This window comes from Oreochromis aureus, linkage group 6, assembly GCF_013358895.1.
Source record: "Oreochromis aureus strain Israel breed Guangdong linkage group 6, ZZ_aureus, whole genome shotgun sequence".
Taxonomy (NCBI): Eukaryota; Metazoa; Chordata; class Actinopteri; order Cichliformes; family Cichlidae; genus Oreochromis; species Oreochromis aureus.
In genome coordinates, this window is record NC_052947.1 from 42,960,358 (window position 1) to 42,978,360 (window position 18,003).

Sequence of the window (18,003 nt, forward strand, 5' to 3'; positions counted from 1 at the left end):
CATTTTCCAGCTTTTAGAGAGGTGACTAATCCCTAAGTTCATTGCATAGTTTCTGCTTTTAAGGAATCTCTGAACAGATGACATCATATTTGAATGTTGCTCCCCTTCTCAAAGCATCTTATGCAATTTGGGTTTTGAAAATATCACAAATATTTTCTTTTAAAATCAAAGTCAAATTTGTTTCTATAGTAAATTTCAAACAATAACTGTTGACCAAAGTGTTGTACATTTAAGATATTCAAAAGAGATAAAAACATTGGAAGACATGACAAATTTAAGAAAAGAAACATAACATGAGAAGATTTGAGTAAGATTTGATCTTCTTGGCTCTCGGAGGAGTCGGACGCATCTTCCACCCTCTCCCTCCCTTATCTTCCCTTCTATGCTTCTATGTCCTTGTTTCGTCTTGTCTGTATTTAACTCTGAGAGAGCCTCTCATTCTTGCTCTTGTTCTCTAAACGAATGTTTCCTATATTTTGTTCAGAGAATGAAATATGGGAACATTGGACATTAGAATGACTGAAAAATTGATGCAGTTTGTTCTCCCTAAACCACATACCTTGGAGTCATTTTTGACCAGGACATGTCCTTCAACGCACATATTAAACAAATATGTAAGACTGCTTTCTTCCATTTGCGCAACATCTCTAAAATTAGAAATATCCTGTCTCAGAGTGATGCTGAAAAACTAGTTCATGCATTTATTACTTCCAGGCTGGACTACTGTAATTCTTTATTATCAGGATGTCCTAAAAACTCCCTGAAAAGCCTTCAGCTGATCCAAAATGCTGCAGCAAGAGTCCTGACAGGGACTAGAAAGAGAGAGCAGATTTCTCCTGTTTTGGCTTCCCTTCATTGGCTTCCTGTTAAATCCAGAATTGAATTCAAAATCCTGCTCCTCACATACAAGGTCTTAAATAATCAGGCCCCATCTTATCTTAATGACCTTGTAGTACCATATCACCCTATTAGAGCACTTCGCTCTCACACTGCAGGCCTACTTGTTGTTCCTAGAGTATTTAAAAGTAGAATGGGAGGCAGAGCCTTCAGTTTTCAGGCCCCTCTTCTGTGGAACCAGCTTCCAGTTTGGATTCAGGAGACAGACACTATCTCTACTTTCAAGATTAGGCTTCAAACTTTCCTTTTTGCTAAAGCATATAGTTAGGGCTGGACCAGGTGACCCTGAATCCTCCCTTAGTTATGCTGCAATAGACGTAGGCTGCCGGGGATTCCCATGATGCATTGAGTTTTTCCTTTCCAGTCACCTTTCTCACTCACTATGTGTTAACAGACCTCTCTGCATTGAATCATATCTGTTATTAATCTCTGTCTCTCTTCCACAGCATGTCTTTATCCTGTCTTCCTTCTCTCACCCCAACCAATCACAGCAGATGGCCCCGCCCCTCACTGAGCCTGGTTCTGCCGGAGGTTTCTTCCTGTTAAAAGGGAGTTTTTCCTTCCCACTGTTGCCAAAGTGCTTGCTCATAGGGGGTCATATGATTGTTGGGTTTTTCTCTGTACCTATGAAGCACCTTGAGGCGACTTTTGTTGTGATTTGTGATTTGAAATAAAATTGAATTGAATTGAATTGAATTGAACATCTCATGCGACCCCCACTCCCAACGGCGCCAGCTGCTTGAAGGTTGACGCCAAGAGGAACAACAACATTCTTCCAAGAGACACGAGAACGAAGAGACTCTCTGCCCCATTCCTCAAGGTCACCTGCGTAGGCTGCGGACTGTTGATCTTTGTGGGCGATTGTGGCTCAAGAGTTGGGAGTTCGCCTTGTAATCGGAAGGTTGCCGGTTCGAGCCCCGGCTTGGACAGTCTCAGTCGTTGTGTCCTTGGGCAAGACACTTCACCCGTTGCCTACTGGTGGTGGTCAGAGGGCCCGGTGGCGCCAGTGTCCGGCAGCCTCGCCTCTGTCAGCGCGCCCCAGGGTAGCTGTGGCTACAACGTAGCTTGCCATCACCAGTGTGTGAATGGGTGGATGACTGAATGTGTAAAGCGCTTTGGGGTCCTTAGGGACTAGTAAAGCGCTATATAAATACAGGCCATTTACCATTTACCATTTTGCCTAACAGGCGAAAAGACACTTTCTCAGGCTGAACTCAGGACACACATCCCGAAACACGCAAGCACACATGCACACTGATACTGATACGCCCTCACCACCACCCTCCCTTCCCCCTGATCCAACGCCTCCTCCCATGCTTACTTCCCACCTGATGGAGACAGCGGCTCAGCCGGAGGTGCGATGAGGTTGCAGCATCCATGACCCACTGTACACATTGGCGTACTGTTATTACTAGTATTAAAATGGCAGAATCTCCCAAGTCAGTAAAAGTTAAAAGGTCATTTAAAACCCTAACCTTAAGCATAGGTTCCACCACAGCATGTTTGAAGTCAGCAGGGACACACCCAGACTGAAGACTGCTATTGACAATAGACAGCAAACACATACCCACAGATGCCAGGTTTCCTGGGTCGTTGACACAGTGTTTTCAGTTTTGCCATGTTCAGTTTATTTTGCCACATCAATGTTGTTCTCACTTCCTATTTTTCTTGTGTCAGCTCGTCTCATGTGTCATTAGCCATATTATGTTCAGCTGTGTACTCACCGGTCTCTCATTATCATCCTCATCAGTCTGAGTATTTAAGTCTTCTGTTTCCACTCGTTCACCGTTGTGTCATTGATGTTGTCGTTGTTAGCAGCCAGCCTTCAGCCAGCCAGCCATTTCCTGCTTCAGTTCTGTTCATTCATTTCGGTCAGCAATAAACACCAGCCTTCACCTACCCGTGAGTCCAGCGTTTGGGTCCTACTTTCCTCACCCACACTGCAACCACTGACAACAGGCTCAAAGTGGTCACAAGCAACCAAAGTTGGCGTATGAACAGATGGGTTGGAAGGATAATATGAGCCCTGATATCTGTGATCCTGTTAATAAAGGATTTCAGTAAGTTTTCACATGTTGCTTTCGATGCTATGTGGGGAGCAGCAGTAGGAGGATTAAGAACTAAGTTAGTGATTAATACGAAGTCTGTGACTGTTATCAGACACGATCTTAGAGAAATACTTTGTTTTTGCTGCACTAATAGCCTTTTGATAATTTAACAATATAAATATTAAAGCTAAATTGGCAATAAAATTCATCTTGCATCTTAATACCAGTATAACGGTCTGTATAATTTTCGAGGTCTACAAATAAAGAACCAGATAATGGATTGCATTTATATAGCGCTTTTTGAGACCCTCAAAGCGCTTTACAATTCCACTATTCATTCACTCTCACATTCACACACTGGTGGAGGCAAGCTACAGTTAATAATAATAATAAATGTTATTTATAAAGCGTCTTTCAAGACACCCAAGGACACTGTACAATAGATAAAAAGTCATAATAGAACAATGACACAATGAAGAACAATAAAAACAAAAGCACAAGATAAAATTAACAAACAGTGGGTTCACAGTGAATATGCAGATTTGGACAGATGGGTTTTGAGTTGGGATTTAAACTGCGGGAGAGAACCAATGTTTCTTATATTTGGGGGTAGAGAGTTCCACAGCCTGGGAGCAGAGCAGCTAAAAGCCCTGCTTCCCATTGTGCTGAGGCAGAAGGAAGGCACAGAAAGCTGGATAGAAGAAGAAGATCGAAGTGAGCGGGCAGAAAAGGTAGTGCTTAACAGGTCAGAAAGGTAAGGAGGTGCGAAGTTATGAATGGCCTTGAAGGTGAGCAGAAGAAGTTTGTATATTATCCAGAATTTCACTGGGAGCCAGTGAAGTTCCTGAAGAACAGGGTGATGTGCTGGCAGGAGGGGTTCTGGTGATAATGCGAGCAGCAGAGTTCTGAACCAGTTGAAGCTTATGGAGGGATTTTTGGGGGAGACCATGCAAAAGAGAATTGCAGTAGTCAATACGGGAGGTAATGAGACTGTGGACAAGAATGGACGTAGACTGGGTGGAAAGTGAAGGACGTAATCTGTTAATGCTCCGTAGATGGAAATAGGTAGAACGGGTGAGATTAATGATGTGAGATTTATAGGAAAGTGAACTGTCTAGGATGACACCGAGGCTCTTAACCTGAGGAGAAGGGAAAACTGTGGAGTTATCGATAGTGAATGAGAAATGGTTCGCCTTCAAAAGGTTGGATTTGGTACCAATAAGAATGATTTCAGTTTTATCCTCATTGAGCTTTAGAAAATTAGAGCTAAACCAGGATTTTAATTTGGCTAGACATTCTGTAAGGGAAGGTGGGAGGGAGAAATCAGGTCTGCAGGAGAGATATAACTGGGTGTCATCAGCAAAACAGTGAAAGTGAAGATCAAATTTGCAGAAAATGGTACCTAGAGGGAGGATGTATATTATGAAGAGAAGAGGGCCTAAGACTGAACCTTGGGGTACACCAGAAGTGACTGGGAAAAGACGAGAGCGGAATGATTTCAGTTGAATAAACTGGGAGCGGTCAAGGAGATATGATTGAAACCAGGCTAGGGGTGTAGCCACAGCTGCCCTGGGGCAGACTGACAGAAGCGAGGCTGCCATATTGCGCCATCGGCCCCTCTGGCCAACACCAGTAGGCAGTAGGGTGAAGTGTCTTGCCCAGGGACACAACGACCAGGACAGACAGAGCTGGGGATCAAACCGGCAACCCTCCGGTTATAAGATGAGCTTCCCAACCCCCTGAACCACGGTCGCCCAGATGAAATCATGGGAGGGAGAAGATTGTCAATGTGAAGCCAGAGGACCTATTGGAGGCTGCTGTTCGATGTTTATTGCTGAATTGCTTGATGACAGAACTCAAACTCACCCACATCAAGATGGCTGTTAAGCTCCGCCCACCCCAGTCACACAGGTTAAAGAGCAGGAAGCAGCTGACAGGGATGAAGTACTGGTCTGTAAATCAAACAATTATTTGAATGTTTGCGTGTATCAGTAGAACAAGGAAAAGGAAAAGGAAAAGGAAAGGGGGGGGGGGGGGGTGTTCCAATTCACACAGATAAGCATGGAACAAAACACCACAGAAGAAGAAAGGTTAACATTAGCCGTCATTTCAACAGAAAACGAGGTATTGACTGACCCCAGGAACCTCCGTCACTGAGCGTGGATTTGGTGTCGGCAGTGACGGCGGGAAATGTGCCAATGGTTACAGTGAAGGTAAAACAGACTGACAGGGCCAAGATCCAGATCTGAGGGCCAAAGGTCAGAGGTCAGACATTCCTTTTAAAGAACAAACTACAGTTAATATTGATTATAGATTGTTTCTTGACCAGTTAAGTAATGTGTAGCTGACCTTCTTAAAGATTTTCAGCATGGAGACGTCCTGAGGCTTTGTCTGATCAGCCACTGCATCTTTACATAAACAGCAGAATAAACAACAAAACAATGTAAATGATAGGATAAATAAAAAGCATGACAACAGATCGCTGTAACTATGATGCCAGATTATTGACTTAGCAATCTGCGTCGAGCTCAAAGTGAGATTTTTCTTTGTGATTCTCTTTTCACCTGATGAGTAACCACGGTAACAGAGTAGCGGGTTATGTTCAGAGCCAGAATTTTAAAACAGCGGAAGCATTTAACAGACTCTTTTATGTTTTTAGTATGATGGAGGTTTTCTATTCGCAGCTTTTTCCAGAAAACAGTGAATGAAGCCCCACTGGAAAGCTCCAGTAGCTCAGACTGACTGGAGTTCCATGCTTCAGATCTTACTATTTCTTTGACTGGAGAAAGGGGGTGCTCACAGGAATAATTTTGTGTGAAAGAAGAGTGACATGCAGATTTATTACGTTTTGTATGTTTCAATTTGTTTTAGCCCTCTGTGAAGCGCTTTCTTATAGTGGTGGAGGAGTTTGTGTGTCCCAGAGATCCCAGAGGCTATGTTGTTGGGGGGCTTTTGCCTCTTGGTAGGGTCACCCATGGCAAATTGGTTCTGGGTGAGTGACCAAACAAAGAGTGATTCAAAAGACTCTTATGTGTACATGATCAAGGGAACAGTTCTTCCTGCCCGGAATAGGGCTAGGGCAGGGCTATAGAGTGCGATCAATTTGGTCGCAAATGCGACCAAATATTTCAGTGGTGCGACTAAAAAAAAAAAAAAAATCTCTGCAACTCTCCGTGTGGTCAACAACAGACACACATTATGCCCCTATCATGGACTAAACCAATCAGAGATAGTCAGGGGCGGGACCTCTCTGATTGGCCGTGGTCCAGTTGAAAGTGCAGGTGGAAGAGAGAGGTGAGTAGCTTGAATAAAGCGATATCAATTCATTAACGGATTCCACACAAAGACGTAAACACAGAGCGGACCCGACGCATCAGAATCAGCTTTGTCTTTCTCGGCTTTCTCACCCCACGGCCCGAACACGGACACGCTGTTGGAGCTTAGCGATTCTGATGCGTCGGGTCCGCGCTGTGTTTCCGTCTTATTTGCGCTGATTCTGAGCTGCAGGTTTTGTCTCTCCAACCAAAATTCGCCGAGCCAGCAGCAAAAGAAGCAGCAAACTACGCTTCACATGTGATCAATGTCGTCATGAATTCCCTCTGACTTTTGCTGTTTTGCTTCCACCACGATAAAAATCACACTTCATGCACAGCTCTCTCTCTCTCTCGCTCTCTCTCTCTCTGTACTTCAAGAACAGTTTCCCGTCTCAAATCTCTGTTTTCTGCATTATTCATTCTCTTATTACCCACCAGTCTACCGTTGTTTACAGCGCTGTCGGCCGCTGTCTTTTTCTTTTCTTTTTCTTTTTTTCACTTATATGACCTTGGACAAGAAAGCCTAATTTCTGCTGTTCAATACTGAAGAAATTTAAACTTCTTAAAATTATGCAAAATTGCAGAATATTGCAGAATATTTTTAAGGTTATCTGCTATAAAACGCCAGACCAGGAAAATCTGCTTCATGTTTTTCTGTTTTATTCTCAGTTACTTTGACACAAAGGCATCTGCTGTGATGTTCACAATTCTGATGAAGTCTCATGTGTATCAGTGCTGATAAATGATCAGAATTATAATATTTCTGACTGTCTGAGGCTAAATTGAATCGAATCAGGACTTTGAGAACCGGAATCGAATGGATCATAGAAATCAGTGATGATACCCAGCCCTAGTGTGTCATGGTCCGACAGCCCTTGCCTGGCTGCCTGCCCATGCGTTATTGTGTGCATGTTGCTCCCTTCCTCTCTCTCCCACTCTCTCTCTCTCTCTCGTAACGGGATTGTTTACCTCCGAGCGGTGACGAGCATTCCCGAGAGTGTTCATGCGCAGAGACTGACCGCACCTGTTGTTGATCGGAGCCGACCAGCTGTAACCAATTATCCGCCATCTCCCGGGCTGTCGTCTTAACAGGGCGATCGAACTTCAGTCAGCGCTGGATCATTGTGTGAAGCACGGTAGAGCAGCGCCGACGGTTTTTGTGGCAGTTTATGTTGAGCTGAGGATTGTTTAGTTACTCTGCGTGTGTTTGTGTGTTTGCCACTAGGAGGGAAACAGAGAGAGAGATCATGGGAGCTGGACCGCCTTTTGGGATTACTGTTTGGAAGGAGTCACTACGTGTGTTTTCACTTCACGGCCACGAGCACTGCTAGGAGGAGAAGGAGGAGACCACACCTGGGCACCCCATCACTATACATATATATATTGAACTGTTGCACCTTTACCGCACTGTAAATAAATCCACTGTCTTCTCCCAACGGAGTCCAGCATACGAGTCCTATTTTCTACACCTACCCTGACATAGTGAGCAGCCTAGGCCTGACAGAAGTGGATGTAGCTGTGGGTAATGAGAAAAGATGAAAAGAACTATTGATAACTTTTGTGTTAAGTTAAGGTCTGATCCGTCTGAAATTCATAGCCAGCTCTGACACGGTGCCATCAATCTTTGAATGCTGAAAAAACAGCAGTGTATCCAGGAAACACATTATATGCTGCAATAAATGCACTGCCCAAGTGTCCCCTCTCCCCACTGCCTTTCAGCAGCAGGCAGCAGCAAACAGGTCGTCAGAGGAGCCGAGATGATGATCAAGTTTAACATTGTCTACAATATTGACAAAGCAATTTAAGCACAAGTTTGTTAGTTAATCATTTAGAAATGAATATTGTCTGTATGGACTTCCCCCCAAAGAAAGTGCACATGTAAAACTGCGGTGTTAAGCGATGCGGTTGAAAAATTTGAGTGCGCCTAACTTTTGTGCCGGTACGCCTAAATTTTTAAAGTTAGGCGTACCGGTGCGCCCATGTCAAAAAGTTAGTCTAGAGCCCTGGGCTAGGGGGGCCACGCCTGGAGCCAGGCCTGAGGAAGGTGCCGAAGGGAAAGCACTTGGTGGCTGGGATAGTCCATGTGGCACGGCCAGGCAAACCTGGGGAAGGGACATGGGGCCACCTGCAGGAGGTGCTGTAGCGGTCGGATGAATTGTGTACCTGGTGGTGGCCACGGGCAGAGACCCTGGTGATCCATGGCTACCGAGCCTGGCAATTGGGACATGGAACGTCACCTCTCTGGTGGGGAATGAACCTGAGCTAGTGTGTGAGATTGAGAGGTACCAGTTAGATATAATCGGTCTACCCTCAGTGCAATGAGCTGTCAACTGATCAACACCTGGCGGTGAGTTGGATCAGGTGGCGGGGGATAATGCTAGACAAACCCTGCACATACAAACGTATAGTGATGGTGCACTGTGAATACCTAGCAGAAGCTCTGGTCTGCTAAATCTTCAACTCCCACCTCCTGCAGAGCTTTGACAGCATTCTGAGGGAGACTGGGGACATTAGGTCTGAATGGACTGTGTTCAGTCTATCTGTGTCCTCCATTGCTGAGGCTGCTGCACTGAGCTGCGGCTGCAAGGTGGTTGGTGTCATTAGCCCAAAGAAGCAGCCCTATTGGGTTAGGGCTGCTATTGTTTATTATTATTATTTTACTGCTATTGTTCATATTACCATTGTATTAATAATTAATAGTGATATTGCATTCAGATGTTCAAACATATGGGTATCATAGTAGCCTTTTTTACAGGTCCAGTAAGAACCACTTTAAACTGTTGAGTTGAATTTATAATCTTAAATGTTTATAGGCAGATTACATTGCATTATATGAAAGGCTCACCTTTGAATATAATCTGGGCCTAAAAGTCTTGACAGGAAACTGCAGGTTTGCAGAGTGTGCTTTTGCAGGAAGTGAAACCGAAAGCAGAGTCTGAGTGCAAGTTATTTTGAGCAGGTTATCTTGTATTATCTTTTATGCATCTATATCTTTTGATTAAGCTTTTAGTAGAGGTTCTTGATTGAAACAGTTGTTTAATACATTTTACATATAAGTCAAGATTATTACACACTGGTTGCATAAGCGAAGAGGTGAAATAGGGTGCAATTGTGGTTAGCACCCTATTTGGTTAGCACACACACTCACATACAGGCAGGGGGTTCATTTGTAGGTGAAAGTTTAAGCATGTTTGCTATGACTGTATTTCTGTGTGTACGTGACTGTTTGATGAAGAAGCAGGTGGACGATGCGAGAGCTGAGGTGGCTTGCGGGAAACCACCTGGGAGAAGATGGAAGCCAGTGTCCTTTAATTGTGTCACAAGTTGTCAAATAGAACATTTGTGGTTTTGAAACTGATGCATGTGCTGACGTGGAGAGGGCATCACTAAAAACACCTCGATGCATAAAACTAATGCTGTGTCTTTGTTGAGACGAGATCTGATACTGTTTGTACACAGTGGAACATCTCCCACGCTGCGTGTGTTTCATTAAAATCATCGTTTGACTCCACCTGGCAGGATAAGTGTGTTGTTTTTAATTTCCTTGTGCTCCCTCCTTAATAAAATGAACCTTAACATTAGCCTGGTTAGCCTGTGGCACTCGATTGGTACCAGCAGACCAAGCAGAATGCAGATCAGGCAGTGGCTTAAGCAAAAACCATGGAAAAAGACTTGGACTGCATTTAAGTGATTCTGGCAAACTGTCAGGTGACTCAGGAGTTGAACCTCCGGTGCAGAATGAACAATATGGTTTTCGTCCTGGTTTCGGAACACTGGACCAACTCCTCATGCTCTTGGGGATATTTGAGGGTGCATGGGAGTTTGCCTGACCACTTCGTGTGTTTTTGGACATAAGAAGGCATTCAACTGCATGTATCAGAGTATTCTGGGAGGTGCTTGGGGAGTATGGTGTGTGTAGCCTGTTGTTAAGAGCTATTCAGTACTTATACAACCGTTGCAAGAACTTGGCAGGCAATAAGTTGGACTCCTTCCCAGTGTGTGTTGGACTCTGCCAGAGCTGGCCTTTGTCACCAATTCGGTTCATTTTTATGGACAGAATTTCTAGGCGTAGTGAAGCAGCAGAAGGCTTCAACTTTGGTGATCTCAGAAACTCATCTCTGCTTTTTGCAGATAACGTGGTTCGGTTTGCTTCATCAGGTGGTGCCCTCCAGCTCGCACTGAAGCAGTTCACAGCCGAATGTGAAGCAGCGGGAATGAAAATCAGCACCTCCAAGTGTGAGGCCATGGTTGTTTGTTGGAAAAGGGTGGAGTGCCCACTCTGGGTCAGAAAGAAGTTGGTGCCCTCAGTGGAGGAGTTTAAGTATCTTTGAGTTTTGTTCATGAACGAGGGGAAAGGGGAACAGGAGATTGACAGATAGATATGGAGGACTGGACAGATTGTACGATTGGACTGTCTCACTGGGTGGAGGGCCCTTGGCAGACCCAGGACACCCTGGAGAGATTATATCTCTCAGCTGGCCTGGGAACCTCTTGGTGTTCCAAGCTGGAGGAGGTGGCTGGGAGAGGGAAGTCCAGGCTTTTCTGCTTAGACTGCTTTCCCCACAACCGAGTCATGGATAAGTGGGAGATAATGGATGGATGGAAGCATGAATGTTCTTATTTCAGTTTATCCCAAAAAGTTAAATCTGTTCATCTGGACATAGTGAGAGTAACATTTCGTCACTCATCCAGGTGACTTCTTCAGTCTCAGCTGACTGCAGATTTTCCTAACCTTATAAACAGTACATTGAATAATGACTGAAACTAGCAGCTGAATGAACAATGTTCAGTTTCAAGTAAATAACCTGTGTGGAAAATATAAAAAGTAGTAAGGAGAGATATATGTATTAAAACGTAAACTGTTCATGAAGACCTTAAGCGGGTTTGAGGTGATAAGCAAAAGGTTTTTTAAAAATATTTTTTGTACCTCTGTTCATCAGGCTGATAGAATTCTGCTCCAGAGAGATCTGCTTCGTGTTTCTCTCCTGATAAAAGTGGAAAAACTCCTGAAAACACAAACAAAACAAAAGTCTTTAGGCACTCACTCATGATGCCTTGAAAGGGGCAAACTGAGGATGGAACAGAATCTGTGAGATCTGATTTCTTAAGGATGCACTGAGCTGGCGGCTGTGGGAGGGGCTAGTACTGCAATGATGCATGATGTGTCTGTGGTCCATATTGTGTATCTCAGGTGTGGGAGATGGAATAAAAGGACAACGTACCAGTTTGGGCAGCAGGATGTAGGAGAGAATGGACAAAAAAATAACCACACAGGCTGTGATGAAATACCCAAACGCTGCATCCTGAAGCTCCGAACCGCCTGCACCCGAAAAAGACAGAAAATCAACCTTTTATAATCTCTGTGTACTGACATTCAAGTTCCTGCAAAGTGTCATAAAACTGAATCCGATGAGTTATTGGTAAGTTATTGATCAGACTTGCTATGGCGCAGATCATGGCGAAGGCGGCAAAGGTCCCAGCGAGTCCCTGACCACTCATGATGGGAGTTGTGTATGAAGCTGGGAGCAATCCAGCCATCCCAAAAAGGCTCCCCTGTAGCACAGCCCCGAAGGCTGAACAAACAAACAAACAACCAGATTAACAGAATGCCCTGTGGCATGGCTGAAGGACAAACAAACAAACAAACGAACAAACTGAATGCCCTGTGCCACGGCCTGAAGGCTGAACAGACAGACGAACGAACGAACGAACGAACGAACGAACGAACGAACAAACGAAAGAAAGAAAGAATGAACCAATCCAATCCAATTTTATTTATAAAGCACTTTAAAATATCCAAAGTGCTGTACAGAAAAAAAGTTAAAAACAATAGAACAACAGAAAACAGCAAAAATAAATAAATAAAACACATAATACATAAAAATTAAAACAGCCCTATGTTAAAAAAGAAAACAAGATAAAACAGCATGGAATCAACTAAAAACAACTAAAATAAAACTAAAAAATAGAAACCATCTCACATGGTGTCAAAGGTCAGGGTAAAGAGGTGGGTTTCAGGAGTGACTTAAAAACAGGTAGAGAAGTGGCCTGTTTAATCTCTAAAGGAAGATCGTTCCACAGTTTGGGAGCTGCTACAACAAAAGCACCATCTCCTCTTAGTTTACGCCCAGTCCTGGGTACATTCAGGAGCAGCTGATCAGCTGACCTGAGAGAGCGGATGGGTGTATAAGGCTGTAGCAGCTCAGAGAGATGAGATGGGGCTAGGCCATGGAGAGCTTTAAAAGCAAATAAAAGAATTTTAAAATGAATCCTAAATGTAGTGGGCAGCCAGTGAAGTGAAGCTAAAATAGGGGAAATGTGCTCAAACTTTCGAGTGCCAGTTAAAAGACGAGCTGCAGCATTTTGCACCCTCTGTAGATGAGTAATATATGATGCACTGACCCCTATACAAAGTGCATTACAGTAACCCAGCCGAGTGCTAACAAAGGCGTGGATCACTGTCTCAAAGCGCTGCTGTGAAAGAATTTGCTTTATTTTTTTATACACATTGGGGGTCTCAGTGGGGCTACCAAAAACCATCCCCTCAGTCTTTTTATTGTTGAATTTTAAAAAGTTAAGAGACATCCAAGCCTTAATGTCATCAAGACACTGAAGTAATGGCTGTGTGAGTTAAGTGCCTTTTTTCTTTAGAGGGACATAGATCTGCTAGAACTGAGCCCTGTGGGACACCACACAAAAGAGGAGCGGAGGACGACACATGGTCACAGTTCGCCCCACCAAGTAGGACCTGAACTATGGGCTGGGAGGTCAGTTCCTTAATCTTAATTATGCAATTATCCCAGCCCATTGTTCCTTCAGTGGTGCTGGTTTCAGTCATTATGCAAATGTACTGTTTATAAGGTTGGGGAAACCTGCAGTCAGCTGAGACTGAAGAAGTCACTTGGATGAGTGACGAAACGTTTCTCCCACAAAACGCTACGTCCAGATGAACAGAATCAACTTTTGGAGATTTACTTACCTGGATGATTGAGCATGCATAAAGACATTAGTGGCATTGTTACTCCTGCTCTTTCCGCAGCCCCTATTTCATCTAATGAGGACTGTGACAGTTTTCTTTCTTTTCTTCTTGCAAAGATTGATAACATAAGAATGAATTTTTCTCATTCAGCACCTGTTATGTCGATCTCCACCCCATCTCGGCCCATCATTTTGGATACTTTCTCTCCTGTTTCACTACCTGAGCTGGTAAAACTAGTGAATTCAGTGAAAGCATCCTCTTGTCCACTTGACATTGTACCTGCATCATAATTCAAAAATGTCTTCCAGGCTATTGGTCCATCTGTGCTCACTCTAATCAACTCTTCACTGGCGTCTGGTATAGTTCCGGTTTATTTTAAAAATGCTGCTATTCTCCCACTTTTAGCTACAGACCTATCTCTAAATTACCATTATATGCTAAGCTTCTAGAAAAGGTTGTGGCTAAGCAACTTATAGTGGCTCTGGACAATCATAACATTTGCGATAAGTTTCAGTCCGGCTTTCGCAGAGCTCGCTCCACAGAAACAGCCCTTCTTAGGGTCTCAAGTGGCATTTTGATGAATAATGATGCAGGAAAATGCTCGGTCCTACTTATGTTGGACCTCACATCGGCTTTTGACACTGTTGACCACCACATCCTTCTCGAAAGGCTTAAACATTGGGTTGGTGTATTGGGTACTGCCTTGGAGTGGTTCTCCTCATATCTACATAACCGATCTTTTTCTGTGGTGGTCTCTGATTTTAGGTCATCCTCTATCTCCCTTACTTGTGGTGTCCCTCAGGGTTTGGTTTTGGGGCCTTTATTGTTCTTAATATATCTTCTCCCCCTCCAGCATACAATGGGCTCTTTTGAGGACATTTCTTATCACTGTTATGCTGATGATATTCAGTTGTACATCTCTTTTAAGCCCCGGGATTTATCTAAGCTTCAGCTTCTGAATGATTGCTTAGATTCCATCAAACGTTGGATGGCTGTGAATTTCCTCCAACTCAACGAGGGGAAAACCGAAGCCCTCGTATGCACTCCGGAGAGATTTGTATCGCAGATAGTGAAAGCCCTTGGTCCTCTCTCAGTGTATGTTAAATCCTCTATCAGGAATTTAGGTGTCACTTTTGACTCGACCCTCACATTGGATGGGCATGTGAAATCTCTGTTTCGGTCTTGTTTTTAATCATTTAAGAAATGTGGCTAAGTTAAGCCCTATTTTATCTCACCCTGAATTGGAGATTGCTATACATGCATTTATTTCCTCACACTTGGACTATTGTAACTCACTGTTTATGTGTCTAAGCAAAGGTTCTCTGGATCATCTGCAGGTTGTGCAAAACGCTGCAGCTAGACTTTTGACAAAATCCTCCAAGTATTCAGATGCGACACCATTGCTATTTCAGCTACACTGGCTTCCTGTGGAATTTAGAGTACATTTTAAGATCCTGGTCTTGACATTTAGAGCCTTGCATAGACTGGCACCAGCCCACATCTCCGATCTGCTACAGCCCTATGTCCCCAGCAGGTCCCTGAGGTCATCTGATCAGGGCTTACTTGCTATAAAACAGACTAAGATGAGAACTAAGGGTGACAGAGCTTTTGCCACTGTGGTCCCGAGACTGTGGAACTCTCTCCCTCATACATTAAGAACTGTGGACTCGGTAGTTGTTTCTAAAAAACAACTCAAAACTCACCTTTTTAAAACTGTTTTTGGTTAAATTTCTGCCTGTTTTATATTGTATGTTTTACCCTTTTATTATTTGTTATCTTATGTGCAGCACTTTGTGATTCTGTCTAGAAATAAAATTTTATAAATAAAATTTTATTTATTATTATTTATTTATGAGCACAAGGAGAGATCTGAGCCCTTGTGGAGGAGACCTCAATAAAAAAGTGTAAAAAAATTTTCACAGGCTTCAGGCGAGGGCTCGATACAGTCAGTATGTGGTGCACTAAGAACAGAGTTAATAGTTTTAAATAAAAAGCATTTTCTTTTGGCATCTTTTACAGTTTTTTTTATATTGACCCCAACAGTTCTTTGGCATCTGGAATGACACTTGTAGTTTGTCCCTTTTCCACTCAGCTCGACGGCAGTCGCGTCTGACAGCTCGGGTCATGTCGTTCAGCCAGGGCTCAGATTTAGTTTTAGGCAGTCTGGTTTTTAATGGAGCCACAGTGACCAAAGCAGTCCGACAGGTGGAATAAAACCATGAGCTCAGTTCCTCAGTCTGGCTGCATAAAAAATCCGGGATCTTACAGACCTGGTTAAAAACTGATCTGTAAGATCCCAGAACGGATGAACGAACAAACAGATTAACAGACTGCCCTGTAGTATGGCCCAAAGGCTGAACATACAGACAAACAAACAAAAACAAAGAAAAAAAAAGACTCACAGTTGATGATGGCAATCTTCACCATGGTACTGAGGAAGAAGTGGAAGGGCTCTAGAGGAACTTTCACAAGGACAGCGGTGATGATGAAGACAAGCATGATGACGAAGAGACTGCCCATGACACGCAGACGCTGTGAGATTCTGACAGGAGAAGAAAAAGAGGAAGCTCAAGGACTGGCTTGGAGCTCAAGGTGAGCAGATGCTCTTTAAAGGGATATTGTGCGGTTTTGGCTCAGGCGACAGAGCGGGTCATCTACCAGTCGAATGACCCGATTGGTTATTTGGACCCTGGCTGCTGCAGTCTGCATGCTGAAGTGACCATAACCCTGATGCATCCATCAGTGTGTGTGTGAATTTTAGATGAGACAATAAAGTATAGAAAATACTGTTTACAGCTCGTATGAATGTGTGGGTAATTGAGTGACTGAGGCTTGTAGTAAAAATATAAGTACTAATACATTCACTAATACATTCGCTGATGTCAGCAGTGTGGTGCTTTACTCACAGTGAGAGCAGGAAGGAGTTGAGACACGTGCAGATGAGCAGTGGTAACATTGCACAGAGCGTCATCACATTGTTGAATATGGCCTCGAGGACAGTGCGATCGTCACTAGATACCTCTGTCTGATTGGCTGAAGAAATAACCACTGAGGTGTCCTTCAGACGGCTGGTGAAGTACTGACAGACAGGCAGACAGAGCATAAAGCTGCAGTGACACTAACCCCACAAATGCCTTTAATGACTAAGTTTACCTGCAGCTGGTCATGAAATACCTGCAAAACACCTGTGATAAACACAGCTACTCACTTCATCACAGCTGTTGTTTGTCTACAAACAAACTACTGTTTCAAATATAATGCAATAATATATTTCAAAATAAAAATTTATTTTGAGGACAAAATAGTATGTAAGTGAAAACAGGAAGCAATGTCACACCTTGGTAGCAGTCATGAAAAAGTTCCACGGCAGCAACGTTCCCAAACCAAGCATGAAGAAAATCAGCCATACTCCAAAATACCTGCAGAGATTTTTAAAATAAAATGTTATTCTGATGCTTTCACTGTGAAAGGCAAGGCAAGGCAAGTTTATTTATATAGCACAATTCAACAACAAGGTGATTCAAAGTGCTTTACAGAGATATTAAAAACAAAAACAAATAAAAAGCATGATTTAAAATTGATTAAAACAAACAAACAAACAAACAAACAAACAAACAAACAAAACAGCATATAAAATCAAAAATCAGAACAGTAGATAAAATCAGTAGTTAAAATGTAGGTTTTGAAATTTAAACTTAAGTGTGGATTTGGTGCTTTATTCAAATGCAGCTGCTCCAGTCTGCAGTCTGTATGTGTCTTGGCCAAGATACTGATACATTCATTGGCATGTGCATGTTAGACAGAAAGCATGTAGGTCTAGAAAGAGGTGCTTGCACCCTGATAACGACTGTGTTTTGACTGTTCTTCCCTTTCTATGCAAGGCCACCTGGGTTGGCTGGAAGACTGTTTACTTAGCCTGGCAGGGCGAAGGACACTGTCTCAGCTGAACTCTGGACACATACACACTCATGCACACAGACATATATACACATGCAGATGTACACTCATCCCCCCTCCAAACGCCTTCAACGCTTATTCCCTTCTGATGCTGACGGTGGATCAAGGAGACCAGCGCATAGGCTGCAGGCCCAGATGTACTGTCTACATTGGCTGTCTCTCACCCTTTACCCATCCCTGTTGCTTGTCATGTGTTTTTTGGTGTATTAAGAGTTTTTTTTTTGTTTTTTTTTCAGGTGCTATGTGCAGAGGTGGTTTTTTTTTTTTTTTCTGTTCTCAAACTGATCTCCCTGTTGGAGCTCAGTCTGGGGGGAGTTATTTTTTCTCCTTATCTTTCCTCATGTGGTGCTTTTTCCATGTTATACCTCTCTGACCTGTCTTCCCCATGTGATGTTTGTGTAATGTATGTATGGTTGGAGGGTAAGATGGCGCTGCCATTGCGTGCAATAGGTCGGCAGCCTTATGAAATTTCCCCTTGTGGGACTAATAAAGGTATATCAAAATTGTATGAATGGCTGAATTAGGTATGTTGTCTAAAGTGCTTGAGTAAAACCGGTCATTTCACAAACAGCTGCTTTCTGAACAGACAGAAAAATCAGTCATGCCTTCGTTGTGCTTGTCACGTTCCAGATCTCAAATATTTTGGGCTAGAGAGAAAATTCAAATGCTTCCTGAAACTTAGTTTGCTGCACTGTGATGGGTTTAAAGTAAAAAACAGTGTGTGACTGCTGCACAGTGGCTGTGGGTTCATGGTCACAGTTAGCTTACATCAAGTGGAGCAGGGACTCATTCACTGAACTCCACCTTC

General features: G+C 43.4%; 1 protein-coding gene across 3 annotated transcripts in view; it reads right to left on the reverse strand.

Annotated features, from left to right (window-relative positions):
* Positions 1-18,003, reverse strand: part of LOC116317568 (equilibrative nucleoside transporter 1-like) — a 31,635-nt gene that overhangs the window by 5,087 nt on the left and 8,545 nt on the right. Inside the window, exons 3-12 of one of the 3 annotated variants that reach the window (XR_005613347.1) lie at positions 16,576-16,657; positions 16,145-16,317; positions 15,641-15,780; positions 11,698-11,832; positions 11,482-11,579; positions 11,187-11,265; positions 5,295-5,353; positions 5,082-5,190; positions 4,812-4,897; positions 2,622-2,938 (exon numbers count right to left, since the gene is read on the reverse strand). Coding sequence is in view for 1 of the 3 variants with exons in the window: in XM_031736379.2 (XP_031592239.1) it covers positions 4,812-4,897; positions 5,082-5,190; positions 5,295-5,353; positions 11,187-11,265; positions 11,482-11,579; positions 11,698-11,832; positions 15,641-15,780; positions 16,145-16,317; positions 16,576-16,657 (961 nt within the window). In the remaining 2 variants the exon portion in view is untranslated. Of the gene's footprint in view, positions 1-2,464; positions 2,939-4,811; positions 4,898-5,081; positions 5,191-5,294; positions 5,354-11,186; positions 11,266-11,481; positions 11,580-11,697; positions 11,833-15,640; positions 15,781-16,144; positions 16,318-16,575; positions 16,658-18,003 lie in introns of all 3 variants that reach the window. The other 2 variants (XR_004199256.2, XM_031736379.2) reach the window with 2 other exon arrangements.